The sequence below is a fragment of the Pteronotus mesoamericanus genome, unplaced genomic scaffold (genome assembly GCF_021234165.1).
Source record: "Pteronotus mesoamericanus isolate MK-2021 breed Mesoamerican mustached bat unplaced genomic scaffold, CSHL_Meso_final contig_25, whole genome shotgun sequence".
Taxonomy (NCBI): domain Eukaryota; kingdom Metazoa; phylum Chordata; class Mammalia; order Chiroptera; family Mormoopidae; genus Pteronotus; species Pteronotus mesoamericanus.
Window position 1 is genome coordinate 6,599,087 of NW_026555105.1, and position 24,505 is coordinate 6,623,591.

Below are 24,505 nucleotides of genomic sequence, written 5' to 3' on the forward strand. Positions count from 1 at the left end.
CCTTCGCTTTGCATTAATTCTGGCCAATTTAGCTTATGCACCCATCCAAAAATCTGAGTGCACCAGGTTGCAATTCTTAGAGCCAGATGAGCTGACAGCAGGCTCTAGCCTGGCAAGTATAAGCACTAGGAAAAGGTTGTTCATGGTAAATGTACTTACAATGGGGACACAGTCCTGGCCACCGTGGCTCAGTTTGTTGGACATCCTCCTGCAAAGCGAACAGTTGCCAGTTTGATTCCCAGTCAACGCAAATGCCTGGGTTGGGGGCACACACGAGAAAAGTACAAAAGGAAACCAATCGATGTTTCTCTCCCTTTCTCCCTCCCTTCCCCTCTCTAAAAATAAACACTTTTAAAATAATAATAAAAAATAAAACTTCAGAATGACTAGTGGAGGGGACAAAAGTTTGATTTTTGTTGCAAACTGGTAAGTAAATCTGACATACAGGGGTTCTTGTCTGGCCCACGATGCTTTTTAACTTTCTTTAAACATTTGTAGCCAGAGATACAAAGATTTCACATTTACATCCGTGGTTTCTGGTGGTAGGTAAGCCTGCGTGCAAAAGGCAGCTGGAGAGGAGAGGTGCCCTGTGACAAGGCTTTTCCTCCCCAATTTACCACTGCCACATACTCACATACCAAGCTTTTAATTTTGTTGTAGACATCGGAAATTGGGCAGAGTACCTGCCATTTCATGGAAATGTTTGTAACAGATTGAACAGGGAAGGACAGGAGGAGGGCAGAGGGTTGGAACTTGGACTTGAAGATTCCAAAGCAAGCCAAACTGTAATACAGTTTAGAAAATGTTCCGAGCACAACATAAGATGGACCCTGAAGCCAACTTTAAGGAAAAAAAAAATCAGGAGTTTGTAACAGAAACTGACATACTATGAAAGTGTCTTATCTTGCTAACCTGTAAATATTTCATTTTGACATGAATTCAAAATATTTAATATATAGAATTACCACTTTCCAGATAATTAAAACAATGTACATCTTTAACACTTATTTTTGTAATACATATTCTGTCATTTGAAGTAGAAATAAGACCCAAAGGATATCTTTAGTAAACGATAAACTGATCTTAAGCATATCATCTATGATCAATTCAGTAAGATATTTAAGTTTACAACAACTTAATTCCAGGCATAAAATAAACCATTTAGAGAGTTTTTTGATTGGAGGTGGAATAAAAGCAAGACAGGCAAATGATCCGCAGATTAAAGCACAAAATCCTGTCCATTACAGTATAGGCCACGTGTTCAAGACAGCCTTCAAGTGCTGAAAACACAAGGCAGTTGTCAGAGACAGAATTATAATCCATTAACAATTATACCATCCAATAAATTGCCATTATCTTTAAGATAACACGACAATGCACATCTTTCTCAGGTCAGGCCATGTCTATCAGCCACCTCAGTACTGCGGAAATGTCCCATCAATTTTGGCAGCCCAGGCCATGAGCCCCCCCACAACATCCTGAACCGTTACAGAGCCTAACTCTTGGATTGCCGTCAAGGACTGCAGGATCTTCACGGCTTTCTGGGATTCGTTGCCCAGTTTGCAAATGACGTAAATGGGGACAGCTGCTCCTTCCTGTGTGCCTTGCTTCCCTTTCAGGATTGCTTCTCCTAAGAGTCTCAGGCTCTCCGCATCCCTCCGTTCCAAATGTTTCAAAGGGATGTGTAGGGCATGAGGCAAACGACAGATGTCCACCTCCACCTGAGGCCTGACGTCCAGCAGCACGTGGGGAGACCCAGAATCCAGAACTCGCTTATAGTCAGAGACAGAAACTCGCTCCTCCGGGCTCAGCAACTGCAGGGAGCGGCACTTATCGGTGGCCGAGGAGCCACAGAAGGCTTCGTAGTCCTGCAGGTCGGTCACAGTGGGCCGCTCCCCGCAAGCTGCACAGTCGGGCCTGCGGCTCCGAAGCTGAATACAGCGGAAACGCCCCCGGAGAGCATCAAAGAGCATCAGTCTGCCGCTGTAAGAGGGGCCCAGACCTGCGGCGATCTTCAACACCTCCAGCGCCTGCAGGCAGCCCAGGACCCCGGTGACGACACCGAGCACCCCGCCATCCGCGCAATTGGTCACCGTGTCCGCTGGAGGTGGCTGGGGAAACACGCAGCGATAGCAAGGCCCGCCGTCGTAGTGGTAGACTGTGATTTGGCCCTCGAAGCGCAGGGCGCTGGCAGATACGAGAGGCCGGCCCGCCAGCACACAGGCGTCGTTCACCAGGTACCGAGTGGGCGCGTTGTCGGAGCAGTCCGCCACCACGTCATAACGACGAACTAGGTCTAGAGCAGTGGCTGGCGTCAGAGCCTGGGCGTAAGGCACGCACTCCACCTTCGAATTGAGACTGCGCAGCGAGGCGGCAGCCGAGAAGACCTTGGCCTGGCCGGCCAGCGCCTCGCCGTGCAGCACCTGGCGGGGCAGGTTGCTCATTTCTACTACGTCGTAGTCCACAAGGCCAAGGCGGCCTACGCCGGCCGCTGCCAGGTACTGCGCCAGCGGGCAGCCGAGCCCCCCGCAGCCCACGACCAGCACGGATGCGGTGGTCAAGCGCAGCTGCCCCTGCACGCCGAGCTCCGGCAGCACGAGCTGCCGGCTGTAGCGCAGGATCTCCTCACGGGTCAGGGCGGTCTTCGGCGGCAGGGGCGACACCGGAACCGGCTGCTCTGGCTCTTCCTCCGCCAAGAGAGCCGCCGCCAGTCTCTGCTTCAGGGAACTCAGTTCCTTCTCACGCCGGGCAACTTCAGCCTGCAAGGCAAGGACCTCCGCCTTGGCGGCCATGGCGTCCTCTCTCCCAAGAGCTCTGGAAAGGCACTTCCGTTTCCGGTTTACCGTCTCCTAGCGACTGCAGTAAACTAAAAAATTGTGTGGAGCTTTAGGAAAGGTGATAAATAGATATATATTTCCCGAAACAGCATTCAGGTTGAACTTTGAAGATTCATAAGCTCTGAATATTTCCAATGGAACTATACAGAGGGACTTGGGAGGACGAGCATTCAACCACACAGGCAGGCTCCCTGACCCTGAACTTGGCACCGTCCGACTCGTCACGTCATTCCGCTTCCGACGTCTCGCGCAGTTCCGCCATGGCCACCAAGGAAGCGAGTCGTACTCCTCCGAAGTCTCGTCGGGGGCTAGAGGGACGCGACCCACAACAGGACAAGTATTCGGTGCTACTGCCCACCTACAACGAGCGCGAGAACCTACCGCTCATCGTGTGGCTGCTCGTGAAAAGCTTCTCGGAGAGGTAGCATGCCCGGCCGCCGTGCCCGAGGAAGGAGATGAGCTGGCTGCCCCGGCCTGGCTGCCGGCAGTTGGCTGCGCGAGGCGGCCCTGCCCGGCCCCTCTGCGATTGCCGGGGGGAGTCTCGGGGAGGAGGCTACCCTGCGAGAGACGCCGAGGCGGACACTTAAGGGGTTCCCTCCGCGTCTCGGTTCTCCTGCCTGTCCTTGGGCTTTGTGAGACAATCCTTTTATCTTTACACTCCCCGCCCCCCCCTCGCCATCCGTCGCCAACTTTTCCCCAAAAGGGCTGGTCCCTCTGGTCCTTGGGGCGAGGCTGTAAGCCTGACCTCACTCCGCCGTTTAGGTGGTCGGGACCTGCGGCAGGATCCGGGAGTCTGAGCGAGCACACGCGCTCTCGCCCCGGTGCCCAGTGCTTATGTAAGCATGAGGTTGGGTGTCTGCTGCTGGGCTGGACAATCATTCTGGAAAGAGCAGAAGGGCAGCTTCGCTCATCAATGGTGGATGTTCGTTGTAGTCGTTAGAACCTGGGCTTGGAGCTTGAATTTGAAAACGTTGATACAGTTTTCTTAAAAAAAGAACTTGGGTAAATCCTGGTGTCTGTGGAAAGTAACCGTTTTTATGGTTACACTAATGATGGGACTATATTGTAGAAACCCATATCAGCACCTACAAACTTAGCAAATTATTTTGAAAACTAAGTAATAGTCCATATGGCTGTTATATTTTATCTAACCGGGTCATATCAACGAACAGATTATTTTCAAAGATTTTTTTTTTACTTCACAAATGAGAATGGGGACTTTGTTCACGCCACAGTCTCTAGCATTTTGAAAAGCGCTTGATACATAGTGAGTGCTCCTCTATTAGGTGATTGTTACAACAAACACTCATACTTTTGCTGGTACATCGGGATAAAGCCTTCGCGGCGGGATTGCTGGAAAGACAGACGTGTGCTAAAATTTGATAGTTACTGCCAAACTGTTCTCAAAAAATGATTGTACCGGCTTAGGACTGCCCAGCATTCGTCAGAGAGTGCCTGTCCCCCCACAGCCAGGCAACCTGAGTGTTAGTAAACTAATATCGTTGGAAATGCTGGTTGCTGAAAAACACTGCTGGGTTGTCTTTTTTCAGCTGCACCATTTTATTATTTTATTTTTCATGTACAGTCTACATTCAGTATTATTTTGTATTAAATACTTTCTGGCAAGTTTGCTGGGTCTGACTTTCTTAAGCCTTTATCAGTGGTTAAGCAATCATAAGCATTGCTGTTTTGATTTATTTATTTTTTTGAATGAGATAACTGTCTTCACACACAAAGTTCTTCACATTTTTTAGTCATCTCTTTTTACGTTACCTTTTTATTTTGATTTCTACAAGCTCTTTCTAATTTAGAGAAATTATCATGTAGCTGATCTTGTTCCCATGTCTTCTGATTATACAGTATTTTTGCTTTATTTTAACTTATTTTGTGTAGTGCATTTTTTCTTTTAATAGTCTGAGTGGATTTTTAAAATAAAAATGAAGTTTAATGCAGGAAACAACTATTTTCTTGTCAGATGCAGTCGGATTGCCTTATTAATTTCTGATCAGTTTGATTCCTTTAAGCTACCTCACCCTCAGGTGGTATGGGTGCTTTGAAGTGGAAGAGAAAAATGATTTTACTTACGAAGTATAGCTCTTTGAGCACATCAAGTAGAATCAACATCTTACATGTTTTGGCCTATGAAGCACATACCCACATTTAAAGTACAGGTGAGAAGCTGAAGCCGTCCTATCTTCTGGTGGAGGATAGGCTGAGTTTTGCTTTCTGGCAAGTTTGCTGGGGCTGACTTTCTTAAGCCTTTAACAGCAGAGCATGTTTTCTGGTTGATTTTTTGCATGTTTCCTGAAGTAGGACCAAGAAGAAACAGAATGTTGTGTGTGAGAGTTTGGCTGTGCCTCATTTTCTTTCCCTTTATGTTCCCCAATAAAGTTAACAGAAAGAATGGTTTTTAAAGCGGGTAGGGGCAGACATGGTAGTGATCTTATGGATTGTTATTAAGCATTGGCTTGTTTGTAGAATAGAAACTATCTGGTAAAGACAATGGAGAGCAGCAGAGAGGTGTTAATTTTGAAGCATGTTGAAATCTTATATAATTCTGTGCTGTTTTTATTTGATAGGGTGGGATAATGGGTAAACTCTTTGAAATAGTGGTGTAAAAGATTGTGTTACTATTCTAATGGGGATTTTTTAAGGGTGAAATTAACTTGGATTTATTCCTGATCATGATCTTTAAATCATTTGGGAATTAAAAAGAATAGTCCCTCAGAGCTACTCAGTCATTTTGAGTTGTCTTTTAAATATACTTTTGAAATAGTGTAACTAAGATTAATATTAAGGTTCCACGGTTCTATTTCCAAAGTAAGCAAAACTTCATATCTTATCATATTACATATGTAAATCACCGTGTGTGTTTTTTTTAACTGAAGAGTGTGGTTTCTGTGTCAGAATTTTTTAACATCTTAGGACTTTATAGTAGCATTTCCAGCAACATGCTGAGTTTGGAGGTAAAGTATTGAATATTTGACGTTTCATTTGGTAATTGAAGTTTTCCTTTGTAATTAATGTGGAAATAAATTTCCACTACTGTTTAATAATTAGTAGTTTTAAAATTAGTTTTTTTAATTTCATAGTACTGAACTCAAACAATACCAATTTCTCTTTTTTATCATTTTAGTGAAATCAACTATGAAATTATAATCATAGACGATGGAAGCCCAGATGGAACAAGGGTCGTTGCTGAACAGCTGGAGAAGATCTATGGTTCGGACAAAATTGTAGGTCATGTGACTGTTTTTCTGTCTTTCCCGTTGTGTTTTTGTAGGGGATAAATGAGAGAGGAACAGCGCTTAACTCCACCTGTTTGTCTTGAAACTGGAAAGACAAAGAGCAACTTAGACACTTGGGATTTAGATGCATTTTCATTGTGCTTGAGGTTTTACATCTTTTGATATGTTGGATCAGTAGTTTTCTAGCAAAACAATCTTTGGATGAACTGTTTTTATGATTCTGCAGATACATTTTCTTGAGCGACAAAATTAAAGCATGATATTGAATTGACAAGGAATAGGATAGAACTAGGTTGCAGTTAGTGAGGTGGGCCTTGATCTTTCTTGCTCCCTTTCTCTAGGTGGTCTCGTCCTCTCAGTGGTCAGTGCTGCCTGTCGGTGGAAGCTTGTAACTGAGGAAGGCGGCTGTTTGCATGGGGACTAGGAATGGCTTTGTAGAGTACTTGGCATTTTTATTTTTACTCATAGAATAGTCTTTTGGGAATAGGTTGACTTTCTGAATCTTAAACTTTAGATTTTATTTTATTTTTTTTTAAGATTTTATTTATTTATGAGGGTAAAGGAAGGAGAAAGAGAGGGAGAGAAACATCAAAGTGGGGTTCCATTTCACACACCCCCTGCTGGGGACCTGGCCTGCAACCCAGGTATGTGCCCTCTATTGGGAATCGAACCGGCAGCCTTTTGGTTCACAGGCCAGTGCTCAATCCACTGAGCCACACCAGCTAGGGCATAAACTTTAGATTTTTCCACTGTACCTTGAAGCATGTTCTTCTTTGGGATTAAGTTAGGCAGATGTAATCTTCTTTTTATAATGGCTTCACATATATGCACACACACACATATATATATGTGAATACATATGTATACATGGTCTCATATACATGTGGCTTCATATATATATGAATACGTATGTGTATGTGTCTTTTTAGTCACTGATTTGGATTTTTAAATGTTTGAGAATACTAGTGAGCTTGACTTTGGATAATCCTGGGGCCAAAGCATACAATTAAGTCCATATTTAATTAGAAAATGCATTCTAAGATGCGGGGGGTGGAGGAGAGCAAAGCAGGAAAAATTGAGACAACTGTAATAGAATAAACATGATTTTTTAAAAAATCCAATAAAATAGTGCTTTTAAAACTAAAAAAAAAAAAAGAAAAAAGAAAGAAAGAAAGAACACATTCTAGGCATTGGGTATTGTAACTTACAGACCAGAGTTTCTCAGTCTTGGCACCCTTGACATTAGGCCTCAGCCATTCTTGGCTCTGAGAGGCTGCTCTGTATGTTGTGGGATGTTTAGCATTGGACCTGGCCTCTAGCCACTAGGTGCCAGAACTACCCTCCTTCCTGGTGTGGCAACCAAAAATGTCTCAGGATTTTGTCAGATGTCTCCTTATGGGCAAAATTGCCCCCTCCTCCCAATAAAGAACTATTGGCCTCGACATAAAGAAGTCTCTTGGAGAACCTTTATTGATATTTGCATTTCAAGAAATGGCACTTAGCATCATAAAAAAATAGTCACTGGGTCCAAATATTCTTGATTAATCTAAATCAATTTCTATTTCGTGGGAGGAGATCTTGGTTGGTGGGAAGAGTTAAGGGTCATATGAGAGTTACTCTTTATATTTGCGGTAACCCTACCCTGCAGTAGAGACCCTTTCCGTCTGTGTCACAGAGCAGCAGCTCACGGGTCAGTCACTCCTCCAGTCCTCTCTACTGTCTCCTGCTGCATAGGCGTACGGAGGGAGATGAAAAGTTGGCGGATTTTCCGCCTTCTAGTGGTGACTTCCAGTGATGCTCGGTTTGTAGGTTTGACCAACAGGTCCCCAGTTCCTCCTTTATAACTTCTGGGCCATGGCCAGGGATGTGCATTTATTATCTATAGAATCCTCTGAAGCTATGTGCTACCATTTCATCTGGGAGCATCAACCTGACGCTATTTTGAATATCTATGTCATTGAAGCTTAGCTTTGAGGTGTAATTGATTAATTGATTTTAGGGATTGCCTACCAAATTGACCTTCACAAATTCTAAAACGACGTTGGTCCTTAAAGAGTTTCATTTTTCCCACCAACCCAATAAAATTCAAATGAATAAGAAAGACATTAGCATTTACTATGGTGATTTCCCTATAGTACCAGGGAAATTCCCTGTTTATTCATTATTTTATGATCTTTGAATCATCTAAGCTAGAAGCATTTTTTTTCCAGTGTTAGGCCTTGCTAGGGCTGGCACTTAATTGCTTTTAACTGACATGTATGTTTAGTTGAGGGGAAAGGTGGATAAAAATGATTATTTTTCTCAGATAAAGTGGTTCGGCCCAGAAGGCTTTGTGAGCTAGCCTGTCAAACTAGTTCAAATGAATGTCTCAGGAAAAAAGCAAGGAAGATTAAAAACAAACAAACAACAACAAACAAAATAAAACTCTATAGTAAGGAAACAGACAAGAGGGTTAATTCACTTCCCAAGATTGCACAGCTGACTAATAAATGGCAGGCGTGGGACTACAGGAAATCAGGAATGTATGTTCTGAACTGTTACCAGTGGTTACAGCAGCGGTTCCCAGTGAGACTGTGGAGGGCTCCGACCTGTCCACGTTGAATGCTTCTGTCGCGGTGGGGGTCGTTTCACTCCCTAACCCGAAATCGCAGTCAGCCCAGCAGTGTTGTGCAAACTATTCTCTGCTAATATAACTCAGGTACTAACGATTGAAAACACAAAGGGACAAAGAATGCAGTAGCACCAGGGGCCTTTGGGTTGTCACCCTGGCCATTGCTAACAAAAGTAAGGCACAGAGATCATCACTGCTTAGAAGACCTGTGAGGTTAGTCAAAGGCCAGAGCAAGAAAGAACAAAAAGACGGAAATGGTTTTTGTTCACATCTGCATCTGCATAGTAAGATGTGTTCGTTATTTTTAAAATGTAAAACATAACTATAGGAGTGAGAGGTCTAATTTATTATAATAAAATATTTTGTTCATCCCCCAAAACCAAATTTTCTCTGAGAAAAAGATCAGTATCCCAATCAAGTGTACAAAAACAGACGATTTCATAAAACAAGAACCACACATGGCCGAAAGGGGTGGGCGGGGCGGTGCTCGATGATAAGTAGAGAATTGCAGAGCAGGAGGAGGGTACGAGGAGGCTTAGGGCAGGGCCCCGGTGCCCGGCAGGGGAGAACACTGGGAAAACTAGGACCTCGCCCCCAGGGGAACCTCTTCTCCTGGCCTTCCCTCCCTGGAGAGAGCATGGAGGCCTCCGTCCTTTCAGCTCCAGGCCCAGAAAAGCAGCAAAACTAGGAGGGCCGGGCCAGCACCAACTGCAGAGACTACAGACCCCCCTACCCTGTTGCTGACCGATCAGTGGAGACCATAACCCTGGAAAGGCACACCTGGAGAACTGATGAATATTCAGCTGAGACCCCCCTCGCCCCCCCATTCCCCTTCTGCAAGAGAGAGATAAAGGCCTCAAGACAAAGGTCCCAGGGCGAGCCTTCTCCCTCTGGGGAGCAACCTGGCCATTTTCTTTTCCTTCTCCTTCCCCCACAGGCAGGCGTCTCCTAAACTGAAAGGCAGTGGGCGGCTGGCAGTATCCCGGGAACCTGTCCCCAAAGCCCCAGCGAGCCAAGGCAGCTGGCCTAGGCTCTCCTGTGGCTTCTTATGCGCGAAGCCCGCCCTTGTTTTCACTCTCCCCAGCTCTGATGAACGCGTCCTCACAGTCACCCGCACTCCCGTTGTGGAATCTTTTCTACACAGAGTCAAGAACCCACAGGCCACAGCTGGCCCTGGGCAACCCGCTCAGGCCAGGGCCCCATCCAGTGACAATCACCGCCTGTTCTCATGGCAGCTGGGCGAGGGGAGGCGAGCTCTGGCGTGTGCCCTGTGCTGCCTAGGTCGCACGGGGCAGGTTCGCAGGCGGCTCCAGAACAAGGCAGCCGGACAAGGAGAGGGGCTAAGGGGCTGACGGCTAAGCCCACGAAATGAAACAATTTGAACTTGTCATCTAAGAAATAAGCAAGTACCTCCTTGGTGTAAAATGTAAATGTTACCCATAAAACTGAAGTTGCCGTTGAGCAGCATTTCCTTACGTGCGCCCCAGTGTCCTCCCCAGGGTAAGAACTGGTCTGCCGATTGCTGTGCATCGATGTGTGTATGTCCACATCTTAGAACCAGGTATCCTGCTGGTGTTTTTGTTTTTAAATGTATATGTAGCCTTTCTGTATCATTGTTGCTTTCTAATATCTTGGAGATTTTTTTGATCACCAAATGACCTCATTCTTTTAACTGCTCCATAGTGCTCTATCAAATGCAGCATGGTTTATAGTTTGTAAACTTTTGAACATTCTGAAACTTATAAATAATAAAATTATTTTTTTATTTGAAACACAGATTTTCTTCCAGCTGAAACATGGAGTTATAGAAAATCTAAGGTGAACTTGAAAAGATTGGCTTTTTTAGGGCAGAGGTCAGATGGGTTCAGTATTTTGTCAGTAACTGTCGCAAAATCAAATAAAATCTGACATACCTTGTTTGATTTTGTTCAATGAATTATAATCATAGATGATCGACTGTCCTGTTCTTGGGCAGGAATATATTTTATCTATCTTTGTTTCCCCTCCCCCCCCCCCAAGACCTAGAGCAGCGTGCACGTAGTAAAAAAATTAACCTATCCTGGGTGATTGGAGCTGAGAAGACTTTGTTTAGAGATTTGAAGTCTGAGGCAACCTGCTTATACACTGGGAAGTGCAGAAGGGAACAGGACACGCTCACGCAGTGAGTCTGCCTGAGCCCAGTATCTCAGAAACTCACAACAGAGTCAGAAACTTGGCATTCTACTTTTTCAAAAGTTTTCAGATAAAAAGGAAAGCAACTAAGTTAGGGTTTATATATAAAGCAAAAAATGTAGAAAGACCACCAAGTAAGTGACAAAACTGTAAGAAAAAAAAACCTATAACCTCATCATTGGGCCAGCAGAGAATGAGATGAGATCATCCAAGTGTGAAGTCAAGATAAGTTGTTGGAGGAAGAGTGGTATTAACATTTAAAATCACAAAAGGAATTGAAAAAACAAATCAGGCTACCAAATATTCCAAAAATACGTAGAATAAATGAGACCTGCAGTTTTCCTCAGGAGGCATTAATAAATGTTTAAAGTGATAAATCAAGTGATACGTAAAAACATTGTTTACAAAGTTTTCTGGTTAGCACCCAAAAAAATTTGTGTGTAAATTTGGCTATTATTATGAGGTTGGGGTGAAAAAAATGTTGCTTTCCCTTAAAAGCTGTTAAACTATTTATTACTCAATGCTTTTTTTCCCACTTTGGCAAAAAAAAAAAAAAAAAAAAAAAAAAAAGGGAAGCGTACTCTGCTCTAAGGTCTAAGAAATGGTGCTATATTTCTGTTAAAATGAGCAGCAGTTACATGAAAAAAATAACTCTTAATAGTCAGATCTTTATTATTTGTGTCAAAGTGTTGTTTCTCATTCTTACAGCTTCTAAGGCCACGGGAAAAAAAGTTGGGACTAGGTAAGTAGAACATCTCGTCCCTCACGCTGCTTCTTTCCTTGGTGAGATTGTGAGTGTTTTCCTAGTTGGAACAGGGCGGAAATAACAACCAACTCCTGTGATGGTTTTTGATCATCTTAATGACATTTCGGCAGCCTGCGTTGCCGTATCAGTGAAGGCCTGCTTGGGGAGGGAGAAACTACTGTAGCTCTTTCAGTACAGGGAATTCAGTACAGAGAATCCGGTTACTCAGGTGAAAGGATTGCCGAGAAGCCAAACGGAACAGTGAGGCTCCTCAGAGATTACGCGCAACAATAGGAGATGTTGGTTTTAGAATCTCGGAACCAACCCAGGGTGCCCAGAGGGAGCCGGAATGGATGGCGTTGGGATACCTGGCAGGAGCAGGAGCCATTGAGGATATGCAGTCAGCCCTAGGAGGCAGAGTAAGAGAGGGAGGCCACGTAGATGGTCCCCTCCTCCCTCCTCTGCCTCCCGTAGCTATTTGGAAGCCAGTTGACAAGAGAACCTGGGAGATAAATGCCCTGCAATATTGGGAACTGCCAGAGAAGGGATCTGAGGGACTTCTTGGACCAGCCCACAGCCTTTGAGCATTATTTAAGTTGTAAGTCTTAAAACGGTACTCTTTCTATTTTAAAAGGAAAGCTTTCCCAGCTTTTAATCATAAAGAAGATCTCAAACGAGCTCAGTCATTCTGAGATGAAGATCTAAATGCCTTTCTGTTGTTAGTCACAGTTACTTAGGTTGAGAATCAGTATAGTTTTCCAATAACTGGCATCATCAAATGTTCTGAATATCAGTCCAGAGGTTGTTTGGGATTCAAGTAATCTGGACATGGCCATGAAACTGACCAAGAATTACTGATAAGTCAGTGATATATCCAGAAAGCTGTAATGGTCACTTCTGAACAAAGTAAGGTAGAAGAGGTCAGTCTTGCTAAGAGGACGCTGAGGGGTTGGGGTCAGAGAATGCAGAAATAAGGAATTGATAGCTGTGCCTTTGGCCCCAATACCAGAGCAGGGCTCCAGGGCACCGGGCTCCCCACAGTGTAGAAGACATGGACAGGACAGCGTTTGTGGGAGTGGGAGGGAAAGATGGGGAGAGCAGAGGTGAGACACTCGGTAGGGAGAGATCCTCAGAAGACCGTGCCGGGCACGAAGGTGAAGGTGGAGGCCAAGAATGGAATTGAGAGATGTGTTTGATTAAGAACAAAAATATTTAATTACAGTGTAGGATCCCCTTTAGAGGACTGACGTACACTTTTCAGTGCTTAACAGTTTCTTCTCTGTCCAAATGCATATGTACGCATTTCTGGTGATTTTCTTTAATGGAGATAAATTTCATTTTTAGGAACTGCATATATTCATGGAATGAAGCATGCCACCGGAAATTACATAATTATTATGGATGCCGATCTCTCACACCATGTAAGTGGCGTATTTCTTTATTAGTAATTTATGATCGTCTTAGTCTATTATACTGACTTACTGTTTATTCTTTCTAAATTTCAGCCAAAATTTATTCCTGAATTCATTAGGTAGGTAATTCTAATATTTGAAAAAAATATATGATTCAAATAATTTATCTTATATTGATTTGGGGCTTATTTTCATTCTTTATTCTTAATTAAAAATGAACATGCTATTTTGTTTGCTATCAAAAATAAAACTTATGGACTTGACAGTCACGAGTATATAAGATGTGTGACTAAAGGATGTTTTAGAAGCCCTGAGGGCTGATCAACAGATAATTCCTTTTTTATCTAGATTATTCCAGATGACTTAAAAAGATAGAAAGTGACTTCCTGTTAAGTGGAATTAAGCCCTGCATCATAAGGGCAAAACCCCATGAAAAAATAAGGTTATTCCAGGAATTCCAGAGTGGTTCATCTGTAGGAATTCATGAACACAGTTTATCACATTAACAAAGAAAGCAGTGTGATTAAGTCTGTAGATGCCAAAAGGTATTTGATCAAATTCACTAGCCATTTCCAATAAAAAATTTAAAGTAGAAATAGAAGAAAGCATTGAAACATGATAAAGATAACCCAGTCTCAATACAAACATTTTACAAAATGGTGAAACTTGGAATCATTTCTAACAAATTCATCAAGATAGACATACCAGCTCCCATTATACAAGGCAATTTTAAGTAATGTTGTAAGACAAGAATTTAGTATAAATATTGATAAGGATACAAAATTATATTTATTTGCAGGTGGTATAATTATATTCTTAGGAAACCAGGAGACCACAAAACCTCTCACAATAAGAATTTGGGAGCTGATCTGAATATAAGCTGAATACACAAAAACACAGTCAAGTTATGTCACTACCCTGTTTAGAGTAGTTCAGGGAGTTCCCGTTAACACATGGCGAAAAAATCCACGCTGCTTTTTTTGTGCCCGAAACTGCTGTGTGACCTGGCCCCTGCCTCCCTCCCTGAACTTGCCTTGTGCTTCTCCCCTTGGCTCTCTGTTGCAGGCTTACTGCTTCCATTTCTGGCTCTCACAGGGCGCTCTGTTCCCTTCGCCTGCTCCTTAGTGGCCGACAATTTCTCATCTTTTGAGCCCTGCATAAAGTTACCTCAGAGATATCATCTCTTCTTATATTTCCAGTACACAAACCCTCTCTGACCTGATAAAGAAACAGAACCAGTGGAGTAGTAAATGGGAAAGATACAAACAGGCCCTGTGGAGGAGTAATCCAAATGGCTAACAAATCTAAAAGAAGATAGACACCCTGGGATGTAGTCAGAGCAATGCAAGTTAAAAATAATCATGTATTATTACTACCCATTAGTTTATCAAAATTAAAAACATCCAGTGCCCTGACCAGGTGGCTCAGTGGGTTGGAACATCGTCCCGTACACCAAAAGGTTGCGAGTTTGATTCCTGGTCAGGGCACATACCTAGGCTGAGACTTCCATCCCTAGTAAGGGTGCATATGGGAGGCAACCGATGGATGTTTCTCATATCGACATCTTTCTCCTGCGCCCCTCTAAAAATCAACAAACATATCCTCGGGGTGAGGAATTAAAACAACAACAACAAAGAAAACTTATCCAGCAGTACACCCAGCACCGATAAGATAGTAGAAAATGAGCACACTCAAATATTGCTGGAGGAAGTGAGTCGCTAAAACCTTTTTAGAAAGTGATTTCTGATGAGATCTGTTAGAATTCTTTTAGCAATTCCGTTGCGCTCCACTGTGGGTAGTCTGAGCACCAGGATATACATTTGTAAGAATGTTGCAGCACTATTCATTGTGGTTGTTTTCTTGGAAGTGAGGGGACCCACCGTGGAAACAACCATAGGAGAATATGGGTTCATATTCTGCAGAATATTTTTGCAGCTATTAAAAAGAATGGGGAAGTTCTGTTGTCCTGGAGGGATATCCATGCTTCCATGATATGTATTGTTTACTGACAAAAAGCAAGTTAAAAATGTACTTTTTTTGCATTCCAGTTTTGTAAAAGCGACCTAAAACCCCTAGAGGTGTGTTCATTTTTTAAGTTAATTTTCTGTGTAAACAAGTAGAAAGGTCTAGAAGGTTACCAGGCTGTTTTAGCATTGTTCACGTCTGGGGGCCAAGAACAGAATGCGTGGGGATTGGGAAAATTTAATTTTAGTGCTACATTTTAGAATGGTTTCCCATGGTGCCATCAGCAAACGTACTGTTTTAAATATTAATAAAGTAAAATAGAATCAGGTTTGAAAACCTTACTTTGAAAGATCTTTCAGTAGTATAGCTCATCTGTTTTCTTGACATTGTTATTTTCTAGATGCAGGTCTTAACAGTGCTGTTTTCATGGCTCTTGAAAATACTGAAAGCTCAATAGCTTTCTCTGATTAACAGCTAATTTATTTGTTCTACAGGAAGCAAAAGGAAGGTAATTTTGACATTGTCTCTGGAACTCGCTACAAAGGAAATGGCGGTGTTTATGGCTGGGATTTGAAAAGAAAATTAATCAGGTATATACATGTGCTATGATTCCTGTTTTTTAGTGTAACTACTATACTATAAATATGTTTATAAGTGGTATTTAGGTTAAATTACCATGCTGTCTTAGGATTTGTGAGATCAGAGTATAATATCCAATAAATATTTCCAGATAGCTTCTTACCTACAATGTTTTCTATGATTATGGTATTTTATTCTGGATATTTTTCACTAAGGAAAAAGCAGCATAAACCTTCAAACCTGTGGTAAAAATGGTATGCTTCAGCACAAATTTATTCTATTGCACCTTCAGCTTTGATTTTAAGTGAACTATATACATCTATATATTGGGACTATGTAGGTACTTTTTTCCATATATATTTTGTATTATTTAAAGTACATAAGACACTTTATGATTTCACCTTTTTCTAAGCAGCATAGAGTAGTGAGGCTTTGCAGACAGATTTGGGTTAAAATCCTGATTGTTTCATTTAATTATCTGTGTCACCTTGCATGTTTTACCTCTTCTAAGCTTTACTTTCCTTGTCATAAAATGGAAATAAAATCTGCTATTTCAGTTTTCTCTTGCCGTATAACAAACCACCCCAAAGCTTAGTGACTTGCATAAAACAACTACTTTTTGCTCCTGGCTCTTTGAAGTGGCTGGTGGTTATTCGGTTGGCTCCCGCGGAGCTCGTGCATGCAGCTTCCCTCAGCTGGAGTGTCAGCTGTGCTGGAAGGTCCAAGTCGTCCTCATTCATTCATTCGCGCAGTGGTTGGTGCCGGTGTCGGCTGGGCATCTCCGGTCTGCATTTGGCCCCTCACCTCCTGGAAAGCTAGTCCAGCTTCTTTACGTGGCGTCTTAAGGGCAGCGTGCAACTACCAAGGCCGCAGCCCCCGGCCTCTTGAGTCCTGGGTTCTGGGGCTAACGGCCTTAATTCTTGGTCAAAGCAAGCCCGGGGCCAAGGGGTGGAGAAGTAGAATGGAAGACCCGCAATGAATTTTTGGCCATTAGCATTTTTTATCACCCTCCATTCCTGGTGACGGTTCTGTTAATCTCAGTATGGCCTCTTCACTGTGAACCTTGGGCAAGTCATTTAAAACATCTAAGTGCCTCAATTTTCAGAGAAATGAAGGGGTTGGATAAAACAGTGTTTTTCAATCCTGCTGAACATTGGAATCATGTAGGGAGAAAATTATACACAACTGTTCCCAATTCATCCTCCCTTTCTGGTGCACACACACAGCACACACGATCTGAATGGCTCTCCAGAGGTGGGGCCAAAGCATCCATAGTTTCCACAGGCTTCCCAGGTGATTTCTATGCTGCAGACAAGGTTGAGATCAACAGCGAGCTCTCGGGCCTCTCTGCATTGGGTCATTACAGCTGTTTATTTAAAATCAGGGAGTTCCAATCAGAGAGTTTACAACTTTCAGCTGGGTCATTTAGTTGTATCTGTCATTAGTTAATGTCTGAGCTGACATAACATACAAACTCCTGAGAAGAATTATCACTTGCACAAGGTCTCATTTATATGGTCCAGAACCAGAATTTGAACCTGTCTGTCTGACTCTTTCTGAATTTAAGAAACCCCAGTTCAAAAATACATTAAATAGGACCTGGTTGGGGTGGCTCAGTGGATTGAGTGCTGGCCTGCGAACCAAAGGGTCGCTGGTTCAATTCCTAGTCAGGGCACATGCCTGGGTTGCAATTGAGGTCCCCAGTAGGGGGCGCACAAGAGGCGACCATACATTGATTTTTCGCTCTCTAAAAATAAAATCTTTAAAAATACATTAAATAGATGTACAAATACATACACATATATACGTATGCGCTCACATTCCTTTGATTACATGCATTTTAGGGGTTAAACTATGTCCTGGAATTCTTTCATTTATTTATTTGTTTGTTTATTTTTGGTAGTGCTTAGGAGCAGATGGAAGGGGGAAAAGTTTTTGTTAACCATTATCCCAGCTATATCCTTAACTATGTTGTTTATATAAAAATATTCCAAGAGGGCCTTGGTGGTTATCTTGGCTTTGGAAACTTTTTCCCCAGACCGCCCTAGAGAACTTTTTCTGAATCTGAGCCCAATAAAATAGCTGCCATACAAAAGTCACTTTTCCAAGAGTACTTTACATCTTTTTGAAATGTTGGTAATAGCTATTAGCGGTAGCTTGTAATTGATTGGTACTTAGTTGTGTTTGAAGCACAAGCCCTAAATTCATTGTTATGGACTCTTTGTGTCTGCTAAAAATTCATGTTAGAGCACCTTAGCCTAAAAGTGTTGGCATTTGGAAGTGGGGCCTCGGGGGTAATTCGGTGTAGATGAGGCCCTGAGCGTGGGGGCACTCATGGTGGCATTAGTGTCCCTTGCGGAAGGGATGAGAGCTGCAGTCTGCTCTGCGCCCCCCACCCCTTCCCCTGGCTAGCGCACAGCACGAATTAGGCCATCAGTAAGCACGGAAGAGAATTTTCAGTTTCTTGGACTTCCTAGCCCCAAGTAACGTGAAAAATAAGCCACCTAGTCTGGTATTTTGTTTTAGCAGCCCATGCAGACTAAGACAGGTCTCTCTTCACTGACTAAAGATTTCCTTGTTATGTAGAATTAATATTTTTGTAAACTAGTGTTGCATTTATTTATGAAATCAGTGTAGCATTTTTAGTACTTTGCTCTTGGATGTGTTTCTTTTGCTTAGAAACTATTTTATAAAGAAAATCTAATTGTTTTATTTGACAGCCGCGGGGCCAATTTTATAACTCAGATTTTGCTGAGACCAGGAGCATCTGATTTAACAGGAAGTTTCAGGTACAGTGAAAACCTGTAATTTTATATTTCTACTATTTATAACTGCTTGCCTAAATTTCTTGCTTTACAATGGCTTATTTTAAAGAAATGCTTTTCATTTCTACCCTGTTTTTGTCCTGGAACACCAAAAAGGCTGAAGTTCCTTAGAAGTTGCTAATGAAGCCTAAGCATCTTAAGAAAAATATTGTGCTTGCTTTCAGAGAGGATCGAAGGCAGGGCTCCGGTTAGTGGGCTTGTTCACATTTGTATTAATGCTCATCCCCTAAGGGGCCCAAGGTGACCACTCACTGCTCGGCTGAACATTTTTCTCGCTGGCACTGTGCTCCAAAGACCACCACCTCTTCCAGGAACTTTCTGCAGTTTATATGAATATTTGAAGCATTGATCACAGAAAAGTTTAAAATCTTTAATATTTATGTAGAGTTTTTTGGATTACCTTGTTCTCCATATGTTTTTTTATTTAAAAAATTCTTATTTAATTGGTGCAAAGCCTCCTGCTAGGTCCCTGGGGTTTTGTATTTTTCTTTATTCTTGGGGGTGCTGGGTGCTACAGGGGGCGTGTGTGTGTTTAATTTTAGACTTGCTACAAGAGATGCACTGTTTTTATATGACCATGACAAATGATTAAAGCCTGCCAGATTTTTTTTTAATCTCTGAAACTATAAGATGCCTGTTCATTTTCTTTAAGGTCCAAGCCCCACGCATTAGTTAATAATTTATATTACTTGATATTTACTTTTCCCATTAAATAATATTGATTTTCGAACCTTCGTTACAATTCCCACATACAAATTGGGAGCTGGCTGTTGAAGGTAACTAGTACTTGCAGTACAACTGCAAGTCTCAAATATCAGTTCAGAGATGGTTAGACTGAGAAGGTCAAAAGTGAAGAGAAACATTTTTTGTGTCCTTATTTGGTAAAATAAAAGTAGATACGAGTCAAAAGCAAGTACCCCTTTCCTCCTCCCACCAAAAAAAGCGAAGAGAGGCGCCATCACAAATTAGGGGTCAAATAATGAAAATGAAGTCTCTCTAGAATTAAAATGTAAATTGGTTAGAAAGCATAATTTGGTTTATAAAAGACAGATGGGGCCCGTAAATGTATCCTTTTTGTTCCACACTTCAAGGCCAGAGAATAATGTGTTATCTGATTGAGATCACTGATTGCTGTGTAGCAACAATGCAGAGTAGTGGCACTTGGCAAAACCTCTGCGCAGACAGAGCAGCCCATGTGGACTTCACAAGCCGTAGGTATGACGACTTTGGATGGAGACCCAGGGTGGCTCCATGGGTTGTGGCGATAGGGACTTTGTGTTTTGGCCTAGTTACCCTCTTGGGAGCTCGGCAGGTGCTTTCAAAGAAGCTAAAAGGTGATTCGTTTTAGAGTCAGCCAGTATTTATTGCATGCCAAGCATTGGACAAGAGTCAAAGTCCTTGTCCTCATGGAGTTTACACGTCCTGATGACGTGAGACGTACAACTCCATAAAATAGGTGCAGCATCACGTGGGGACTGTGCTGTTTAGAAGAACACAGCAGAGAGAGTAACGGGTAGTGGTGCCTCACCACCAGCAGATCCATGCTGGGGTCAGGCGGGGGTGAGGGTGGAGGGTGGCCTGGAGCCCTGGGGGGCGTGAGAGGGCAGTGATTGGGTGTGTTCTCTGCAGGTATCAGAGCAGACACACGCGCGCAAGTGAGCCCATCAATTTCACTACTTTTAAATAGTTCATTGTCTCTTCCTAAGAGTAGTGATTTGTTAAATACATGGCTGTATTAAAGTTCAACTTCTCATTAAAATTCATTAATTGTCATTAGATTCCTAGTGTTTAGGAGACATGTGCATTTTACAAAATAAACGGGAACTCAAAAAGACTGCAGCTCCAGGTGAACCCCACCCCCCTTGGGCATTGCAAATCTAGGTGGCCTTTAACTGGGAAGAGAACATACGCCAAACTGCCTCTCCTAGCCTGCTCCAAAGGACCAAGAGAAATTGGCACCTTCCTTCCCACAGAGACTGGTTGTTTTTTTTTTTTTTTTTGCGGGGGTGGGGGTGTGGATTGATTGATTGTTCACCTCAGTGACTGCAAACAGGGAGCTCTTCAAGAAAACGATTGGTTTCTATCACTGGACTTGCCAGCTCCTGTCTTACTTGGTAAATCTTATGAACTTTGTGTTTGGCCTACAGTCTGTCTGAAATTAGACTGCACATTCATTCGCCCGTTAAACGTATCTAACTGTGACATCAGTTGGTGATAGCTGTGTCCCGCCAGGATTGCCTGAATCTTGTGATGCCTAGTTTCCTGTCTTAACCTAGCTTACCCAGGCTTATCCTGGGGGTGGGCTAGTGTGTCCTAGGGAATTTATTTAGTGGATCTGCAGAAAAAGATGCTTGACATACACATTTATAAAGAAATGCTTGTTAAGTACTAGGTTCTTCTTGTAATCTAGCTTATATTCTTGCTTCATTGTCTGTCAGCTCAATTGTTCCAATATTTGGAACAATTTCTACTCTTTCAACTTTAAAAATTTTAAGAAAATTTAAAAAGTAAAAATAGGTGGTTCTGCTTTGAATGATTCATATTACTATATTTTTATAATTTCTCATAGTATGGTAGGAAAATAATTCTGTAAAAAATACTAAGAATTCATTTCCTAAATTACTTAAAAAATATTTCATGGCCTTTCTGGTTCAGGACAAATATATCATAATACCAACTGTGAGAACTTTTCTATATACAAATGGCCAGTGAAAGTTTTAGGTTTTAGAAAGGCCAGTGAACTTTTTGAAAGGTCAGGATACATGCAGGCACATATATTTATCTGGGTGTTCATATATTTTTAATTTTATACAGGTTATACCGAAAAGAAGTTCTACAGAAATTAATAGAAAAATGTGTATCTAAAGGCTATGTCTTCCAGATGGAAATGATTGTTCGGGCAAGGCAGTTGAATTATACTATTGGCGAGGTATGCAACTGATGGTAAATAGCATGTATATTCCTCATAAAGAAAACAAGGTTTAGACTTTTTATGATAAAAAGTTTAATTTTGATAACTACCAGATAAATGTGAAAGGCTTCCAGCTTTTTAGAATGCCCATGCATTAACATGTGAAAATTCACATCCCTTTCACATTAATATATTTGACCTACGAAGATTTAAAACATTAGCCCTGGCTGATGTGGTTCAGTGGATTGAATGCCGGCCTGGGAACCAAAGGGTGGATGGTTGATTCTCAGTCAGGGCACATGCCTGGGTTGCAGGCCAGGTCCCCAGTAGGGGGCGCACGAGAGAGGCATCCACATTGCTGTTTCCCTCTCTTTCTCCCCCCCCCCCCCCCCCCGCCCCTCTCTAAAAAAAATAAATACACTCTTTAAAAAAAATTTAACTGAAGGCAGCATTCCCTTTTAAATACTTAAAAGTTACTGGTACCTTCTCCATCCTTGTCCTTTGTTCTGACCACTGAGCATTCTGGGATTTGCTGCTTTCCCTCTTGCTGTAGCCCACAGCCACCTAACTTTGAAATGAGTGGTGAGTCCCATTGCCCATATCATGAGTAGATGAAAAGCCAGGAATTGGTGGGGGGAGGTCTGTAACATTTACAGCGAGCTAGTAACACTCAGGGAAGACTCTCCTTAATGTTAAGACTTACTCATAGCAAGAAATAGCTAAATTTTGACAGACTAATGAAAAAAATTAAGTGAAAGGCCTTTTTACTTTCAGAGTATAATTTTTCCTTGAAATGCAGTCTAAATCTTGAGTAAACCAACTTAATATGCAGGATCAGTGCTTTTCAAACAGTTGTCAATTTGTTTATACATATAGCCTACTTTTAGAAAATAAAGTACTTGTTTAATTGTAAAGACTTGGAGGTACACACAGTTGCTGTAAGAACTGAAGGAATTGCTTAAATTTAAAGGAATTGCTGTCATAGAACTAATCTTGTTTCTGTGGTATTAGTAATTTTTGTATGCCTGCTACTCTTCCTTTTTAATATTTTTGAAGACTGACTTAACGTGTATTTTTTTTAACTATTAATAGGTACCAATATCATTTGTGGATCGTGTTTACGGTGAATCCAAGTTGGGAGGAAATGAAATAGTCTCTTTCTTGAAAGGATTATTGACTCTTTTTGCTACTACGTAAAAGAAAGTTATTCATTTATATTTATCATGTTCATTTCAAGTTAAACGTAAAGGAAGCCTCATTGCTGATTTTTATGAAATGTACTCTTAGAGCATAAATCATAGGTAAGGTAAATTTCATGCAAATCTTTTTTTCTGAAGGAATTCCATTTTATATGTCAAATTAAATGAGAAAAATGAGCAGTGTTCTCAATTTTCTTTAACATTTTGCTGTATTAAGTAAGACCTATAAATAAATGCATATGGGGTTTTACATAAAATATTGCTGCTTTTTCATTAGAGTATTTGAATGCAGAATTTCTTACATGGGGAAAACTTTGAAATATTCTCTATAAAAACTGAATTTATAGCTCTTTGTACCTAATAGATGTCAGAAGAGGAATGCTAAATGTAATCATGAAATATATATGACTTTCTACATGAAATGAAAAAGATATACACACCTTTGCCCTTTCTTTAAAAATGTATATCATATTTCTTAAATCAGATAAAACAATACCTTTAGAGCACAATTTTAGAGTTTGGTTCTCTGTACCTCTTGAAATGATGAAGCAATTCATCCATCAAAGCAAGTCTACTTAAAATACATACTTCAGTTGGAAACAGCCTGACAGCAGTGGGTAGCAGAGCTACGTTTTCCTCCTCTAAGCAATACCTTCTATCAGTAAAGAAAAGTACTGATATGAAAGCAAACTTTACTGTTACAGAAATTTTTAAACATCTTACAAACTGTATAACGATTTTTTTCTCAAAATATTTCTTTTCATATTATTTCAGGATTCTCAACAAAGCATACATCTTTACTAATAAAATAAAAATTCCTTTCCTATAGCTTTTCTCTCTGTTCAGAAAAGTGTTCTTGATAGTTAAAATGCAGGGTAAGTTCAGTAAAGCCAGTGCAAACATTGTTTACTTTTGTTAAAGTAGGTATTTCCAAAAAAGATCAATTTCTAACTGTAGCAAAGCTTTTGGATCATGCACTATCTTTAAAAATTTAGGGTGAGACATATTGTGAACATATAAGCTTAAGATCAAGTTAACTTCACAAGTAAAAGGAAGAGGTGTCTCTTAAGTTATTTAATAAACATTCAGCGAACAGTATTCCTGATTATTACATTTTCCTGGCTTAATTTGGTTGCTAAAGTCAAGAAAACTTCAAGTCTGATTTTTCCATTTCTTATTCTAACAGACCCTACCAGAAATGAATACCACAGTATTAAACCTTTGATGGCATTTTGAACATTGCCTCTTCCCATAGTTGAGTCCATAGGACACATTACAAAAAGGGCCTGGACTATTGTATTTCCCTTTTACACAGAGCTGTACGGTAGCCCACCAGGGACCCACCTTCCTCAGGGAAGTGACTTCTCTCATCATAACTATAAAATTCATCACTGTTGGATGTAAAATTAGTTTTAAGCTAACATAATAGAAATGAAATACCTTTTCTAAAAAGTGATCAGAATCTGTTCTTTTTCACATAAACATGAAATTCAGTTTCCATTGCCAAGTGTGTGGAGCAGAGAAGTACCTTCCTCAGAGAACCCGCTAGTATTCTCAGACCTCGACCGAAGCAGATACCTTTTGCCTTTTTAATCTTTTTGGTTTTTATTGCCACAGTCATTACAACACTGCAACTAGTGGGGTTTACAGTAAAAGTATTTAAGCAGTGAAGACTTTCACCATTTGGAAGTTATTTAGAAAAGAATCCAGACTATTTAGATGCATTTTTGTAGTAAATGCAGTGACTTAAACACTAAAATCATTTACATGTGAATCCAGCATCCCTTTTTACTTTGTAAATGAGGCCAAGAATGAAATCCAGATGTTCTCCCTTTGTATTATCACTGTATGAAATCTAAGTATATCTAAGGAAAGCCACACAGAAGATAAAATTATTTTATTTACTTCATATTAGCTTTTGCCTGTCTTCTGCAACATGTAATTGAGTCATCTTTGTCTCTCTAAACCAGTGATTTTCAACCTTTTTCATCTCGTGGTACA

At 41.4% G+C, this 24,505-nt stretch overlaps 2 protein-coding genes across 2 annotated transcripts; one reads left to right on the plus strand and one right to left on the minus strand.

Annotated features, from left to right (window-relative positions):
* Window positions 1–533: 533 nt before the first annotated feature.
* Window positions 534–2,810, minus strand: MOCS3 (molybdenum cofactor synthesis 3). The gene has a single exon (XM_054573371.1). The coding sequence runs from the start codon at window positions 2,790–2,792 to the stop codon at window positions 1,416–1,418; it is 1,377 nt and encodes a 458-aa protein (XP_054429346.1). The 5' UTR covers window positions 2,793–2,810; the 3' UTR covers window positions 534–1,415.
* Window positions 2,811–3,084: 274 nt separating this feature from the next.
* On the plus strand, window positions 3,085–24,382 carry DPM1 (dolichyl-phosphate mannosyltransferase subunit 1, catalytic). Its single transcript, XM_054573596.1, has 9 exons — window positions 3,085–3,258; window positions 5,974–6,073; window positions 11,577–11,610; window positions 12,958–13,034; window positions 13,119–13,144; window positions 15,485–15,580; window positions 18,290–18,358; window positions 21,209–21,323; window positions 22,398–24,382. Exons 1-9 carry the CDS (start codon window positions 3,098–3,100, stop codon window positions 22,500–22,502), a joined length of 783 nt encoding a protein of 260 aa, XP_054429571.1. The 5' UTR covers window positions 3,085–3,097; the 3' UTR covers window positions 22,503–24,382.
* The last annotated feature ends 123 nt before the right edge of the window (window positions 24,383–24,505 follow it).

Excerpts from the sequence above, each read along its gene's own strand:
- MOCS3 (XM_054573371.1), bottom strand. The coding sequence starts at position 2,792 with ATGGCCGCCAAGGCGGAGGTCCTTGCCTTGCAGGCTGAAGTTGCCCGG.
- DPM1 (XM_054573596.1), top strand. The coding sequence starts at position 3,098 with ATGGCCACCAAGGAAGCGAGTCGTACTCCTCCGAAGTCTCGTCGGGGG. Across the intron at positions 13,035-13,118 it reads ATGCCGATCTCTCACACCAT|CCAAAATTTATTCCTGAATT; the intron begins GTAAGTGGCGTA and ends TCTAAATTTCAG. Across the intron at positions 21,324-22,397 it reads TGAATTATACTATTGGCGAG|GTACCAATATCATTTGTGGA; the intron begins GTATGCAACTGA and ends AACTATTAATAG.